A 16,578-nucleotide genomic window follows, 5' to 3' on the forward strand; every position below is an offset into this window, starting at 1 on the left:
ACAGTTTTGGTGAATCCGTAAGGGAGGCTGGACCCCTCTCTGTGACATTCACCTCCTCCTGCAAGCTCCTTTGCAAAATCAGAGAGGCCCTGGTGGGACCACCTCTGCGTTCGTCCATCACCTCAGTGCAGCATGCTCTCTCCATCACACCCCTCCTGGCGACCCCAAATCTCTCCCCCCCTCCTCAGCTTTTAACCTGCAGCCACAGACCGTTCTGGGAGAGGTCCTCCACTCCAGGCAGGGGGAGGCTGAGGGACAGCCACCTTGAATATTTACAGCAAGGCACATTGTTATTATTCCAGATGAAATATGGACACCTTTGGATACCTCTCCATCATGGTCAGCTTTTCAAATTGTAGTAGTAGTTTATTTTATTTATCCAGACCACTTTCATTCCTGTGAACACAGTACCTTTATGTCTTTCATATTTCAAGAGAATGATGGAGAATACCTGACCACGTGGTCTKTAGCACTTAGACGTCAGGTAGATTGATGTAGTGGAATGAAATGTTTCACAGTCWTGCAAGTGAAATTGCTTTCAAATGGGCACACAGCTGCCAGTGTATTCTTGATGTATTAATTTTGAAATTATTTAGCTATTACTATTGATTTTTCACACAGATCTTTTTCTATATGCCAGTGAAGTCTCCAGAATCTTATGCATTTTGTCAGAATTTACTAGACTACTACAAAATCTGTAGGTATGCATTAAAAAAAAAGGGAGAAAGAAAAGAAAAAAAAAAAAGAGTCCTTAGAGTCCTTTATCAACTCTAGAAGGTAGCCTACTGTAGTTACATATATCTAAAAGAGCTGGAATGAAAAAGACTAAAAGATGGGAGTTGAAAATGTCACATGTATCTTCTGTTGACTAGAAGTGATTCTATTCATTACAAATACGATCTCCAAAATCAGTATTTGAGTAGGATAAAACATCAGTTTGCCATTCTTGTCCAGTAGCATAGCGCAGTTATTACCAATGATTTTAGACTTGCCCAAATGTGGTCAAGAATATTTTGAAGACTCTAGAAAATTACTAAAAGAATGGAAACATTTCAATGTGCAAATAAGAACTTTCATTGTGAATCTAAAGGCCTCTTGCCATTCATACCTTTTTAGCTCATGAAATCACCTTATCACTTACTTTCACAACAACCACCTTAACTGTAAAACTACTACATTTTGCTTTTTGTTCTCTCTCCAAAAAGAATATTCTATATTTTTCTTTGAYTCCTGCTGGGAAGTAAAGGTAACAAGTCTACTGTTTTATTGCCTTCAGAATGAAAGCACAAAAAATTCCCTTTAGAATTTTTAACAATATTTTCTGATCTCTTAGATGTAAATATCTTGCATGAAGGAACTGGAGAACTACCACTTGCTCCCCTTAATTTCCAGCAATCAATAAATAAAACCTTTTCTGTGCATCCATGCAGGGGTTCATTTCAGAGGGGAAAGGGAAGAGAGAAAAACCTTTTCTAGATATTTTTGGAATACATTTATGTGAAAATTATGTAAATTTCTCCTTTTGGTGTAGACTTCCAGGTGAAATTTCACCTATGAGAAAACAACTGTTACTACCATGTGCTTCTGATCAGGTATTTTGTGCCTGATTTAGGCCTCCACAATTCACTGGAAAATGACTCATCTTGTTGTTTAATCAGCTATTATTTATGGCTATCAGTCTTGCATAATGGCATTCTTCCCCTTACATCTCCCAAAATACCCAACCTTTTCACCAGTTAATGATCAGCCTCTTCTGACTCATTGAAGTCTTTAAATGAAATTTAACAGCACATCCGTCAAGTGACTGGGGAAGTCATTTGGGAGTCAACAAATCATAACACCCAYGGTTCAGACCCTCAGATTCCCTCATCACAGAGACCTATAGGGAAGATCTAATCAACCTTTGTTTCAAGATCCAGACATCCGTCAAAATAGAGTGAGGACTTAAAATAGACTATGCAAAGGCCTACTGAAAAACCTAGAGAAAAAATTATGAGTATTTTCTTTAAATTATAATAGCTTCACAAAAGGACTTTGTCTAACCTGGGATTATAGGGACTACAATTAATTTAACTGAAACAAACAAAAAAAAACCAAAACAAAACAAAAAAAACCAAAACAACAAAAAAAGAGAAATTTGACATAATCTTACCCCTTTCATCTATAGGGGCACCGCTAAAATGGTGATTTTGAATTGACTCAAATTGACTCATTTTGAATTGAGTCACCATTGACTGATACCATTTTTCTTTCCCCCCMAAAAAAAAGTTTTAGCATTTTAAAATAAATACCAGACCAGCAACTTCCTTACACATGTATCCTCACACGTGCATGTGCACACACAGAGGTTCTCTGAGTGACTTACCACGTAGCTCATTTAAGATCTCCTCCTCTTATATAGTACATATCAAGTGTATTTTCATGAGATTTCTCTCCAGTTCTTTTGTCAATCATTCCGTATTTATTACTTTAGCCACTTCTGCACATTCTCACCAATGTTCTCTTTTCTCAGTTAAATGCAAATTCAGTAACTGAGCTAAAATTGTGAGCCGTCAACATACCCACAGATTTGTGTGTGAAAATATGGACAGCATGAAAATAGACTGGCCTAACAATTTACTCTTTGTACTAAGAATACCTTTTGGGTATTACTGATCTCAACAAAATGAATTTCTTTATTACAATGCCTCTGTGGTTTTAGGAAGTACTCCACTCATCTGTTAATTCTTCCATTAAAAGTAATGATCTTCTCCGCTTGCCTCGAGGTAATTGGGAAGAGTCAATTTTGTCTCATGTACTCTAGCACAGAAGGCCAAGCCTGCAAACCACTTTCTTACAAACAGACTAATAGCAACTGCAGTCTGACGGCCAAGCAAAACCATGGTACACATTTCTGAAGAACTGTACACATTTATGTTTAATTCCAYTTAGTATGGGTCACTAACTCGGGTTAGGAAGAGGACTCTCTAAGCATGGTGATTTGAATTATGGCTAAAAGATAACTCTAGGAAAAGCCATTACTGGGCAGAACAGCGAGGCTAACTTTGCTCTTGCTAATTAAAAGAAATGGTGACAGTCACCTGCTTTGGAAGATTTGGAGTAAAATGAAATTACTATATTCTATATAAAAGCATGGAGGAGACCTATGGTCTTCAGAACTCTACAGCAAAGAACCTGACTCCTCATCACTTGAAGTCTGTATTTTAAACTATACATAAAAAAAAAGGAAAAAAATCCAAAATCCTATCTGCAAAGAGGTCTACAAACCACAAAAGGATCTGCAAAGTGACTGCACGTTAAGCACTGTTTCTTCATATCTCAGATCAGCTCAGACAAAGCATACAAAAGCATCTATGGAGAAGTGCTAAGCCCTTTTGCACTGAGATTCCCCAGCCTGTAAAGGCATCATTTTATCTAATTGTTTGTGAACATGTGATAAGCCACAGGAAAAAGAAAACAAATAAAAAGTCTGCATCGGCTTGATACCATTAGAGTAGAGTGCAGAAGGATAGTGAGATATGCTAGAAAATGTATTGACAAACTGCTCATTGCAGGTTGGGAAAATTGATCAGTTAAGTCATGAAAGACAAATATACTTCCATTGTGGGGGCAGAGGAAGTAGGAAAAAGAGAATGGGAAAATGAAAGCAAAGGAAATCGCATATCGAAACTTCAACAGAACAGCTGTCTCTCTATCTATAGTGGAGAACACAACTCCACTTAGAGACCATCCAGAAAGTTAAATCAATCTGGTCAATAAAGTGTAAAGAGGACAGAAGTGACTTTTTAAAAGCCATTTCCATGATCAGAGACACTATTAAATAATTACATAAGAACATTTGAAATAAGGGAAACAATTTTCAACATAAGCTAAACAAAAACATCATTAAGGACAAATGCTAAATTTACAGAAAGGCCACAAAAAGTATAAAGAAAATGAAATAATGAAGTACTAAACACTAGAAACAGTAGTACTTTTCCAGCAGCAATGATTCATTTTAATTATCTTTAATCTATGTGAAACAAGAAAAATGACATGTTCTATAACTGAAAATGACAATTCAATTTGCACCAAGATGAATTCTAGTATGGAAGGTTCACCTCTAGCATAGCAATTCTAGTAGCTACATCACTAAGGTAGGCAGTGTCAGAGTAGTGAAACAGGAGCAGAGCAGCTTGGCTGGATACATTTGGCAGCTCTGTGGATTTTCCTAATTCTAATAGATACTAGTGTGAAAAAAACAGAGATGTGAAAAAGAATGGTAGATGACAGAATGCAATCATGTACTCCCATGTTTTAGACATGTATGAGTTTTCAGCAAAAACATCTGTGCCAAGGTGGAAGTTTATAGCATGGTAGAACATCCTCTCCCTGTATTTGTACACTTTTATCTATGATGTTGTCTACAAGGTGCCCACCCTTTCTATCCAATTAAGGTCACTGCAATGAGCCTTGTAAGAAATAGCTTGACACAGCTTGATACAGTCAGCCTTCAGGAGTCATTAAAATATCTTTTATATAAATTTATCTTTTTAACTCACAGTTTCTTTTCCTACCAAATGCATCATTGTTTTTCCTCAGTTACATATTACGAATTCTTCAGGACAAAGATGCCATCCTACCAAGTTTGCAAACAGCTTAACATATAGGAAGCATTGTCACAGAAATCACCTCCCTCCAAAGGTCCCTTCCAACCTCAGCTTTGCTGYGATTCTGTATTTCACAGGGTCTTTGGGGTTTTTTTCCCCAAGTGCCAAATTGCTAAATAATTTCATATGATACTTATCAAATATAGAATTTGTGCTTTTATCTTCATACAAACACAAAAACACTATTGCACACTCTGTTAGAATTTATCTTCACCATGCAAAAATCCACATCCCTTCCTAACCTGTATCTTTTTTCCAAACACTCATTTCCAGGAGTTAAACAAATTTAAACAAACTCTGAATTCTTTAAACAAGACCAAAATTAGATTCACTTAACCTAAAATAAAGTCAATCCTTTGATAAGTTCAGTCTTAAATATTCTATAATAAAAGACTGAGATTAATAGCGTATTAATTTTGCAGAGTTGAAATTAAAACTAGCGGGAAAACACAGAAGTTCATTTCCCCATGGAATACTAAAGAGATGCTATTGTCTCAAAAGCTTAATTTTGTTCTCACTTTTGTGTCATCCTGATTTTACAACACCTTGTTGTTTTCTGGGCCAGTGCTCAGGAATCCATGAAATACTTTATGTCATGTATTTTTAAAAGAGATAGACATAAAAGACAATACTGTCTTGCATTATTGTCCAAACCATATTTTGTTTGTAAACTAGGATGTGAAAAATTATGAACAGTATACTAAATAAAAACTCTGAATGCAAATAGATAAATACAACCAAAAGCAATAAAAAAATTAGATTAAGGAAAAATATGCTAGATTTACCAGTGATTTTATATAACATTATTGAAAGCTAACATAAAATTGCTTAGTTTCACCTACTGTTCTAGTTCCAAAATCTCTCAAGCRTTTTTAAGATTTTGACTTATTTGAGATCTCAGACTAGACTATATGCATTTAGAGAAGATGTCTGGCTCCATCTGTCAAAATTTGCTTGAAGTGAGGATTTAGGATTAACCATGGAAATGATTCTGTCCTGTCCTTAACTGCTTCAGTAAGCAAAACTGTCAGAAATGTCTCCATCTCTACAAAATTAAACTGTTGTATGGAATTACACAGCAAATAAAAAAGGAAAGGGGAATGAAACCAAACTGTTTCAGCTCCAAGTGATCCTAATTTCAGCAGCAAATAGTTAGTGTCCATATACCTTGCATCTGTTGTCCTAAAGACATTGTAAGTAAGTCTAACTCATTAACATAATTGAAGCCCATTTTCCCATTCAGAATTCCTACAAGAAACAAGATTCACCCACTTCACATAGACATCTACAAAGATGCTGCTCTCAAGTCTTAACAGTTTATTCTTGAGGCTGTTACCTTTGTTAAAGGGATCAATTTACAAGTTTTGTCAGTAGATTCCAATTAAAATTGATCATATAAACACTCTTAAACTTACGAGTTTACACACATGCTGTTCCTTGCTTAAACTTATCCAGGTAAGACTCTAAAACACAAGAGGAAGGAACACATAGGTGTCTGAAATCTATAAATGCTTCATTCCCAAAATACCACTRTTTTAAGGACGCTGTCAAAGACACAAATAAAGATTTGATTGTTTATATGGCAGTTGAATGATAGCTAATTTAAAAACTGCATCCCTGCTTACAGGAGGAAAATGTTGGCTGATAGGAGGAAGATGTTGCTTTTACCTTACTGATCAGCGTGACAACATCACCTTCTCGGATTGTGAGTTCATCATCGTTCTGCGCTTCGTACGGAAATATCACTTTGCAATACTCCTTGGCTGAAAGGAAGAAAATACAACGTGATAAAATATAACTGTAGAAAAGTGCTTATCCAAAGGTGAAAATCTTTATAAATGTTTCACAAGTGTCTCCACATATGCTATCTTACTTTCTTGCCATCTTTCTCTTTGTATTATAGACCTTCACAAACTTCATGAAATGTTAAAAAAACTGCACACTGATGAGAATTCTTGCGTGTGTCATCCAGGAAAACAGCTCTGTAAACTCCTARGACAGTTATCTCAAACAGAACTGCTCCGGCCAGCAACATGCCACCAAGCCACTTCTCTTACAGTAAACCTGTGTTTATCACTCACATCAATACTTCCACTGATACAGCTTTCCACCAGCTCACATGAACTGGAAGCGTGAAGGACCTAGTAGACTGATATAGCTTATCTGTTGCCTCATGCTGCAAGATAACAGATATTTCTGAATCTGTTAAGACAGTAAAATAATAAATAGCACAGTAATAAAAGTAAATTAATAACTAAACCTTTTATATATTCARCATTAAAAAACTGTTTTAAATATTAGTCTAAAGTTGCTTCTTCCCTTCTCCCTACTGCCTATAAATAAGGCATCATTKAAATTTTCAGCTGGAAATTAGAGGAGCCAAACACTCCTACTCAGAAATCATAAAAAGCAGTTGTCATGAAAAGTTAGTTGCATGTTGCTGTGCAACAGACAAGTGTGCCAATGTGCCTTACAAACAAAAGGGGAATACATATTACAGCTGTTAAATAATGTATAATGAGGTAATATTCAAAGACAGTAGTTTTATCAAGACCAGAGAAACACTCATGGAAATTACTGGGCCTTTTGTAGAAGGGATGGTGCTCACTTAACTGTTAAGGTTTTAACTTTGATGACCTCTACCTGTGATCCAGTCATCTGTCACACTCAGTGCAGAAACAGGTACTTGCAAGGCACAGAAGTCTAAATTAATTCAAAACAACAAGGCCTATCTCTTTATGCATACTCTGAAGAGAATTTGCATTATTTCACTCAGGTGCACCTGGGGCTCCACCTGGGTGTCAGTTCAGCTGCTCAGAGGCCAAGGGCCATTTCAGTCACCAGTGGGTATTTGGGACATCTATGTGGTTGGCAAGTTTGATGCCCAACCTGTGAGAGAACCAGAACCCTTGGGACTGGCAGCTGGAGGCCAGCCAAAATACCCTGCAGTATCTCAAATGGCACCAGATGCAGCCTACTGCCTCTGGCCCCGAGGGTGGGACTGGGATCTGGATTCAGATTCAGCCACATAAAATTAGAACCCTACAATGTAAGCGTTCACACTCACACTATACTCAGTGGAGATCAAGCCCCTATAGACAGTGGAGCCTAGTGAGCCACTCTTCACCACAAAAGCAGCCACCTACATCTGATCAGCTGAATCACACGCTGAGCTCCAGGGACAGTATAGACAGACTTCCACTGAATCTAATGGGAGCCCAGACACCAAGCTCACACACATACACCTAACCCTAGYGCTCTGGTGCAGAACCTGCATCCCCACTGCTAACATCCAGTGATATGAACATCACCTTAGGAAAGGTGTGCACGTGTGTACATGAAGAGAYGCTGCCTGGGAGCAGAGTCACCATGAGAAACGAATTAATGGGGAAGAGGAAAGCTCTTCTCTGATTCATACACTGCCACTCAGAAAGGGAAAGAATTTTATATGGTTCYAGTTCAAGTAAGCGAAAATTTGTCTCCACAGATTTCTTGTCATCAAAAACAAAAACTGATCAAGATTATTAGTAGGTAGGGTTTTTTTTCCCTTTGAGATCTTTGAAGAAACAAGAATCAGATGAAAATAGTCAACACAATCTCTGACAAAATATAAGCAATAAAAAACAGATCCTTTTTGCTGGTTCTGAGAGCAGGGAACAGTGTCCTATAAACATTTGTTAACATTACCAAATGACCAGCTGTGAGAGAGCCACTAGGCCACAGTACAGATTTCAGCTCAGATTTACTGCTATTTCATTGCACAGTCTGTAGGAAAGGTCTTAGATATACCCGTGTGGACACAGCTAGGATTCTTCACCCGCTATCTTGCCTTCARGATAATATAACAACATTTTATGTACAAGCTGACGTGGTTTGTACATAGGCAGATGCAGAGCAGCACAGAAGAGAGACTGATGAGATTTAAAATATTTTTACAGTTCAGTGAGTTAGCTACCTTAAACGATTCTTTTTGTTGTTGTTGTTTCTATTCAGAGAGTACCCACATCCCAAAGAACAGCTTTACTAAATAATGGATTTGGTGAATTCATGCAAAGATGAAGTAGAYTGAAGAAAAATTTAGTTCCTTAAGAACGAAGGAAGTCGAGAGCTGCGCACTCAGTGAAGCTTCTCATTACTGGCGACAGCCTTAGCACCATAATGCAGAGCAGAAAATGCGAGGCAGGGTGTTGAGAGACAAACATGACCTGGCCAAAGGTGAAACCTTTCTGAACATCTGTTCTGCATTGTTCCTCCGTTGACTAACAGCATAATCTGTACATCAGGTGGGACGCCAAGCACAGCAACTCATGGCTAATCACTGGGAAAGAGCAGTCACTACACCAGTACATACACACTCGCATATGGGAATGAATCCCACACATTTGAGATTAAAGAATACTTTGAAAAGCAAGGGTCCACGGGGCTCATATTTCCTGAATCTTGTGCTGGGCAATCTTCCCTCAGTTCCCCCTCGCAATTTGAAGGTTGTAACTGACTTTCTCAGATGTTGAAACCACAGATCCCACAGCCCTCTGCCTACTCTTTTTCATGGTCTTCATCCTGAAGGATGGTACAAATTTAGTCAGGAAAGCAAGTGCTCTCTTTCTTTTTTTTAAATATTTCCCTTAAAAGCATGTGTCAGTATACAACCCACAGTAAGCGGCTGTGAAGCGCAGAAAGACTTTAACCCAAGAACTTGTAGTCCTTCATGCATAGCAAAAGGCCATGTAGCTTTGGCTCATGGTTTTGATGCCAAGAACTCTTTTTTTCCCTGCTTTGAGCAGCCTCCCCACCAAGTTCTTATCTTTGTTTTTAGAAATATCCAGACAGCAGAGAAACAAGGAAGCAAGCTAGAGAAAACTGTCTTGGCAGAAGTCAGCTCAGGCAAATGCTGATACAGTTCAGAAGGAGTCAGGTGATGCTGCTGCAAGAGGCTGCAGGAGGGAGCTGCAGAAGGCTTGCGGCTGCCCCAGGCGCTGAAGACACAGCTGTGGAAAAGGTTCCTGGTTTAAGTGCGGCAGTAGGCTGGACTCCTTCGGTGTGATTTGTGCTGACATACACTAAATCAATACACTCCTCCAATTAAGGAGAAGCCTGTGGATCGCATTGCAATAGAGCAAGGTCTCAAGAACCTGAATGTGTTTGGGACAATGTAAGGGGCTGGAGAAAATCAACTTTCAAACTTATAGGAAAGCAATGGTAGGGCAATGTGATTTAAGGGAGCAAAACCAAAGTCCACAGGATTCCAAATCATACAAACTTTTAAAAAAAGAATAATAAAAGCAGAGAAGAGTCTAATAGGTTATGATGTTTAAATACTAAAATTTTCCCTACTCAGTGGAGCACAGGATAGAAAGATGATATAAAAGTACTTAATTTCAGCAATTATATTCAGATAGGAAGGAAAAGGAGGAAAAAAAAAGGCAAGACTGATTTCGGATACACAGCATAGTAGAAATCACWTTGGAACTTGCTGAATTTTTGTTTTTAAGTGAGAAAAATAATAAAATAAAGATCAGAATAATATACTCTATTACAAGTATGGTAAATAGATTTAAGTCAAATTAAATCTTCACACTGAGATACCAATATTAAGTCTTCCCAACCGTAGATGACAAATCCCATCTTTACCATTTTTTAAATTAGATATTCAATGTTAGGTTCATAAATCACAGATGGTTCTTCCAGAAGCCTTTCTGATTTTCTCTGACCCAAAGACATGTTTTAAAAATATACCTCTCCAAAACCACAAGAGGAGTTATCTTGTAAACATAAGGCCAAGAGAGGGGAAAAGATGATACTCATGAGATTTTCAGTCCACATTTATTAATTCAAAGTCAATTTACTCTTCTAGACCACAGATGATCTCTCCCTGCAAACTCTCAGCTCCTCCTAAGCAAAAGCAGACAACCAGCCGTACATCAGGGGCATTAGTCAGAGAATTGAGTGAGCAGATAGCCTCAATGGAGATCTTACAGCTCAAACAGGTTGGATCTCATGCAAGCTTTTCAGTGCAACCTGTGGCCTGACATTCTAAACTGAGGAGGCCTGGGCTAGGTATGGTCATATTTGAAAATAAGTGCCCTTGGTTACATCCCGTGACTTTTGAACTGTACTATTTTCACTAGGCTAGGTACAACGATGAAGCAGGAATAAGCACCGTCTCTGCCCGTTTGTCTTCTAGCTCTATCCTTTGGCAAGAAGGCAGCAGGGAGCCAGGGCCTTACTGATGGACATCTGGGGGACCTGCGGAGACCAAACTGCAACACGACTCCCTTTCCCCAGGTCATCCTCAGAACTCAGGAGCTGGAGGAAAAAGCAGCAGCAAAGAACAAAATAGTGGAAAGGGGCTATCCTCTACAAAGAGCTGCATGAACTGCACATTGAAAAAAGATGCATGTACAGAGATAGTTAACGTGTCTTCTTGCAATGCCTTATATCCCGTGGTTTGACCTCAGATTCAGTTCAGAACGGCTGTATGGCTTGGGGTCCTGCAATATGGTATCAAGTAAATTCATTTTGTGAGGCTGGTTAAATATTTTACTATCCAAACTAGAACGGAGCAAACTCCATTTACTATACCAGTAGGTCCTGTTCATTTTGAAAGGATACCGCTTCTATCTATTCCCCTGCCAGACTCTTAGAATTAGCTATGACATTCAAGACAGCAGTCCACAGACACACACACCTTCAGGCTTAAATTTTGCAGGGGACAGTGACTAGGAATTTGCTTTTCCTCTTAGGCTAAGACGACACAGGTTTTTCCTCTCACACCTGCTGCTGCTTCCTTGTGTTAAGCAACTTGTGTTCTATATCACGGCAAGAATTCCTCAAGCTCAGATAATACAATCACTGTGCTAGATTTACCTTTTATACTTTATTTATATTTATGTATTTTTAAAAGTAAAACAGTGACCCCATATGCTTGATTTTTTAAGTTTAATTATTTCTCCCTCGATGAAGCCTAAATCATACACTAACCAATATAGACACGAACAGTAATGATAAGTAAGAAAAGAAACAGCACAAAATTAGTACTCATTGACATTAAACTTCCTCTTTTTAATTATTACTCACATAAAATGTTTCCAAAATGGAACAAAATATACCAAGTCTAAGCAGTAAAAGATTGCATCATTGTTACCAAAAGATAAAACTGAGAAAAAAAAACACCCCCAAACCCACACTCAACAGAATTTGGTTTTATTAACTGTTAGACTCAAGATGCATAAACAGTTTGCACAAATACCTTAACAGAACATCACCAGGCTCAGACTATCAAAATACCACTTCATCAAGTAAAGAATTAGAAATAGAACAAATTACGGCCTCATTAATCCAGACTCAGCTAATCTTCATACCTTCTACTACAATGCAAAAAGATCAGTTGCTTGCCAGGATTTTGGATTCCTGTTGTGTAATAGGTTAATACAAATTGTAAATAATCAGCAAGTACAGTAATTCATATTAACTACCATGGTCACTGCACTTTGGTGCTTATTGCTTTTGCTTTTCTGTTGTCTGCTTATTTATATTCTATTTTTGCAATCTCAGTGATCTGCAATAGTTCTCTTAATCATGGTGGATGTTTTTGTGTTGCTCAATTTCAGAATCCAATACAGCTACTTAACAAATGATACATAGTTGCTAGAATAGCCTTTTCACTGCAAACCATGTAAACTAAAAACAAACCACTGTGGAGCAAAACCAGTTCTTAGATTGTACATAACATCACCCCAGAGATACAGGTATAGAAACACACACATGCATGTGCCAGCCCAGAAACATAAGCCTGATGGAAACTCAAGAGCAGCATAATTCCCCAAGAAGTCTACCACTCCCTTGCCACAGCAGGGAAGCTATAGGAAAACCCAGGCTCATAAATCAAGATGTGGGAAGAGTCAACAACCAATATCCCTTGCCGAAGCCCCCTGTCCAGAGAGGGAAGAGGCCATGGCTGCCCATTTCCTGGCTCAGCAGGCTCTTGCATGGCACCATGGCATTTATCTAGCTGCAAAGAGGGGACACTGGCATCAGGCATGGAAAGAACCAGGTGGGAGATGAAGAACCGTGTTCCTCTTCTGCCAGTGAACTCTCTCTTGCCCCTGGCATGCACATCTGACCCAAGAGAATCTAAATCACTTGCCCAATTTGAGCTCAATCTGGGGATTTTGTTTCCCACTGCCCCTTTGGAGAATGGCACAGTGTCCATTTTGCTCAGTAGCTGGAGACCCCAAGAACAACTGAGACCCCATGACCCCAGGGACACAGCCCGAGCTAAAGTGACAGCAGCTGAAGTCCAAGGTGCAAAGATGCTTTAATGCTAAATGCCACAATTTGGACATTCATCAGTTTGATGAGATTGAAAATTTTCTGGATTCCAGCTTTTTCAGCCTGTTTGTGGTAAGTTTCTAGAAGATAACGAAAATGAGACTTTGAAGAAAATTCTTGTGCCTTAGACTAATTTGAAAGCCCTTAAGGGCTCACGAGAACTGCTCAGCTATTTCTATTTTTACTTACACAAAGTGGTTTGACAGGAAAAAAAAATTACGTGAGAGACAAACAAGAGAACAAATAGCAGATATTCAGAATGAACCACAGACCCATTAGGATTATATAATTACTTTACACCAGGCATTAAATAGCGATTTGTTCAGTTATTCTGTCTAGGAATTGTGGAAAATTCTGTTACGTTGTTGCTCTGCTACATTTTAGAGGAGATAAAAATGATATAACTTCAGAAACTACACTTTTTCCAATGGAGCATTGGAAATGGAGCAAATGGAGCAAGTTTTCCTATAATGAGAAATACTAGATCACACTTTTTTGGACAGATTATCAGACATTAACTGTATTATTACAAAATTATTCCTCTCACTCACAGTGGATACTAAAAATGAAGCCATATTGAAGTACATTTCATTTTCACTGAGAGGTTTTTAAATTTAAATGCAGGACAACTTCAACTGACTGAAAAGTATCTCCTATTGATGTCATTTAAGGCTAAGACAACTACACATAATTACACTATATCAGCCCTTGCTATATTTGTGGTTCTCTTTCCAAAGCAAGAACAGAGATGCTAAAAATCCTACTGATGCCTCAAAAATAAAATGTCCTAAGTAACAAAGTTTAGGGAAAATTCAGAGACTCTGAAGACAGGTGCATGTGGAGATATTGTATAAACCAGTAGCCTAGCCTTCTCATCAAGTCTGGCAACCGGGATGCTGAACCAGGTTTGCACACACAGGTGGCGAAAATGGACGGCAACAGAAGAAGAGGGTTTTTCTGATCCAAAAGGCACATCCCAAGGAAAAAAAGAGTTGAAAGCAGAACCAAGCAGAGCCCAAACGTGTCAACGGAGAAGGCACAGTTCTCCTATCTCTATTTGGAAGATGTTTACTTTTATTTATTTATTTATTTTTAATACGTGGAACAACATGAAATCCCCGTATCTTGGGATGTGGTGCAGTGAGCAGTTTTAGCAGCCAGAAGTACAAGGTGATGTGGAAAGAGGCAGGTGTTTCCCCCTATGGCTTTATTGCCCTGAGGGCTAGCGCTGCCCATGGGATCACCCTTTCTGACACCACTGGCCCTTAGGTCAGCTTAACCTGCGTGAGCTGCAGGCGAGCAAAGGTAATGCCAAAACGCACTGGATCAGGAGCCCGGCTCCACGCTACCAGCGTGCACGTGCTTCAGTATTCCAGGTTCTCAGGGCAGCAGCGCGCACGCGGCGCTTCCCGTTAGCAGCCTTGCGTCAGAAGGGGAGCGAGACACGAGGATGAGGCAAGTCAATTACTGCGGTGCAGCTAACGGACAYGAACTCGTGAAGCTGTTCTCAGCTGAAAACATGCAGGAAACTGTCTTCACCAGGCACTTTCCTCAGACAGCTCCCTTTTTCTCCTACTTTAGAGCCTTCCCTTCCTGCCTGTCTGTCTTTATTTCAGGCCTGGGGAAAGCGTTATGTGGATTGCTAACTCTCTGAAAGGATAAATACATCAAGGAAGGAGAAGAACTGTGCAAATTTATAAAAAGAGGCATCATGTAAACTAAAACACAGGGAAACATAATTTAGAGATAAGGATAAAATCTCGTAAGTTTTCATATAGACTCCTACAGGGAAACAGAAACTCAGTTTCCTGATTATTTTAAAGCTCCATAAATGGTTGAGTAACTAAGCTGAACTGAACATATTTTGAAAGAAACAACTATGGAGTGGCAAAGTGAAGGATGAGTCTCCTTTTTTTGCGAGTAAAGTTATGCAACACAGAATAAACTGGAGATATATTTCCATCAGCTTTATATAAAGAGATTGAGCAATTTTTACCTGTGAAATCAAAAGATCCTTAAACATGTATGAAACAAGAATTTAACTCAGAAACTCAAAACTTTAATGTCATCAATTTCTTYGCTAAAATATAGCTATGTTGTCTTCCCACCTATTGCATTCTACCAAAATCTAAAATCATTTGGTTGTAATAAATAYAAATAAAAAAAAMMGATAGGGAATATATATGAAAGTTATTTGGCAAGCTAGTTACAYACATCTCCACAGAACAGAATTGAGACCTTCCTAAGAGATTTAATTATTGCTTTTTKTTTTTCTAAGCATCAGGGTAAACAAATAAAATCCTGAAGTTCTTGGACACTGTTTAATTTTTAGCTCCTACACAAACTATACCACCCACACAAATTGTTTCTGCTAAAAGAGAGAAAAAAAGAAGAAAAAAGGCACTCACAAGCAGGGATATTTTTCTATGATGCATCTACAAGTTATAGCATGAAGTTGGATCTTATTCAACTCTAATTAATTCTGAAGCACCTCCAAGGCTGAAAGCTGATGATGTAACTGAATTTGATTTTTGGTGGCAGAAAACTTGAGGCAGGATTATCAGAGCAAAAAAATCTGAGAATCCTGTGAAACAAAGCATTCTGTTTACATACTGCCTACTCGAAGTTTATCCTAAATATATCTAACTGCCTCCTGCTTTTCAGATATACAGAACACTCTTTCAGTCAAAACTAAAGAAAAAATGCTCAGCTTACTTTTAAGAGGCTTAACAGCACAAAGTGCAAAGAAAAAGAAACAGTAAAACCTACTTTTTGTTCTGCTGTCCACTTCTATTTTTGTTGGCTCCTGAGTTGCTGTRGCTGGAGGTAATTTCTTCCCAACACTCTGAAAAAAATAATTATTCTCCTTTAAAATTTGCATGTTGAGTTAAAAGTTGGACAACATAAAATTGTAATGGAAATATAAAATATAGGAGTAGAAAAAGGACAGTAAAGAAACAGAAGYAACTTGAACTACACTCAGCTTTATTTGCATTTTTTTTTTTTTAATGATAAAGGATTCAAAATAATGTAATTCTCAAATTCTCTTTTAAAAATTTTTTTTACTGAAACGGTTTTAAACATTTATCCCTTAACACATTTTCAGGGAAGATTCACAAAAGTTTCACTGTGGACTGAGTGATAAATACCTTCTCATAAAAAGGTATTTATTTGGTGCCGAAAATAAACCTGAAAGAAAAGGTAGAAAAATCACTTTCTTTCCATACCATCAGTATTCACTTTAGTGTCTCTAGACAGAGTGTCATTTTTATGTTGACACCATCTCTTTAAGCCAGTTTCCTGTTTCTGTTCATTTTGAGCAAAAATAAATAATTTATAGACAAGTATTACAAATAAACCRTCATCGGCCTCAGAGAGCTAAACTGAAAGAACAATAAATGATCATCATCTGCCCATAGTAAAATAAACAAACAAAACAAAACATAATAAAATAGGATATAAGATAGTCATCTTTATGCATCTTCAGTAATGACTATAGGCATACTAACCCCTCTCTCGCTCATTTTTCTCCTTACCAAAAAAGTTGCCTCTCTTGAAAATCACAACCATGTGCAGCTGAGAACACGAGTAATTATTA

General features: G+C 38.1%; 1 protein-coding gene across 4 annotated transcripts in view; it reads right to left on the reverse strand.

Moving 5' to 3' along the window:
• Positions 1-16,578, reverse strand: part of SH3KBP1 (SH3 domain containing kinase binding protein 1) — a 231,679-nt gene that overhangs the window by 49,924 nt on the left and 165,177 nt on the right. For all 4 annotated transcript variants that reach the window (XM_085323139.1, XM_085323140.1, XM_085323142.1 and 1 more), the window contains 2 exons: positions 15,750-15,825; positions 6,318-6,412 (listed from right to left, as the gene is read on the reverse strand). In XM_085323139.1, coding sequence (XP_085179265.1) covers positions 6,318-6,412; positions 15,750-15,825 — 171 coding nt within the window. The remainder of the gene's footprint in view (positions 1-6,317; positions 6,413-15,749; positions 15,826-16,578) is intronic.

This window comes from Rhea americana, unplaced genomic scaffold (assembly GCF_003343005.1).
Source record: "Rhea americana isolate MKP2758 unplaced genomic scaffold, rheAme1 scaffold_82, whole genome shotgun sequence".
In the NCBI taxonomy this organism is placed as follows: domain Eukaryota; kingdom Metazoa; phylum Chordata; class Aves; order Rheiformes; family Rheidae; genus Rhea; species Rhea americana.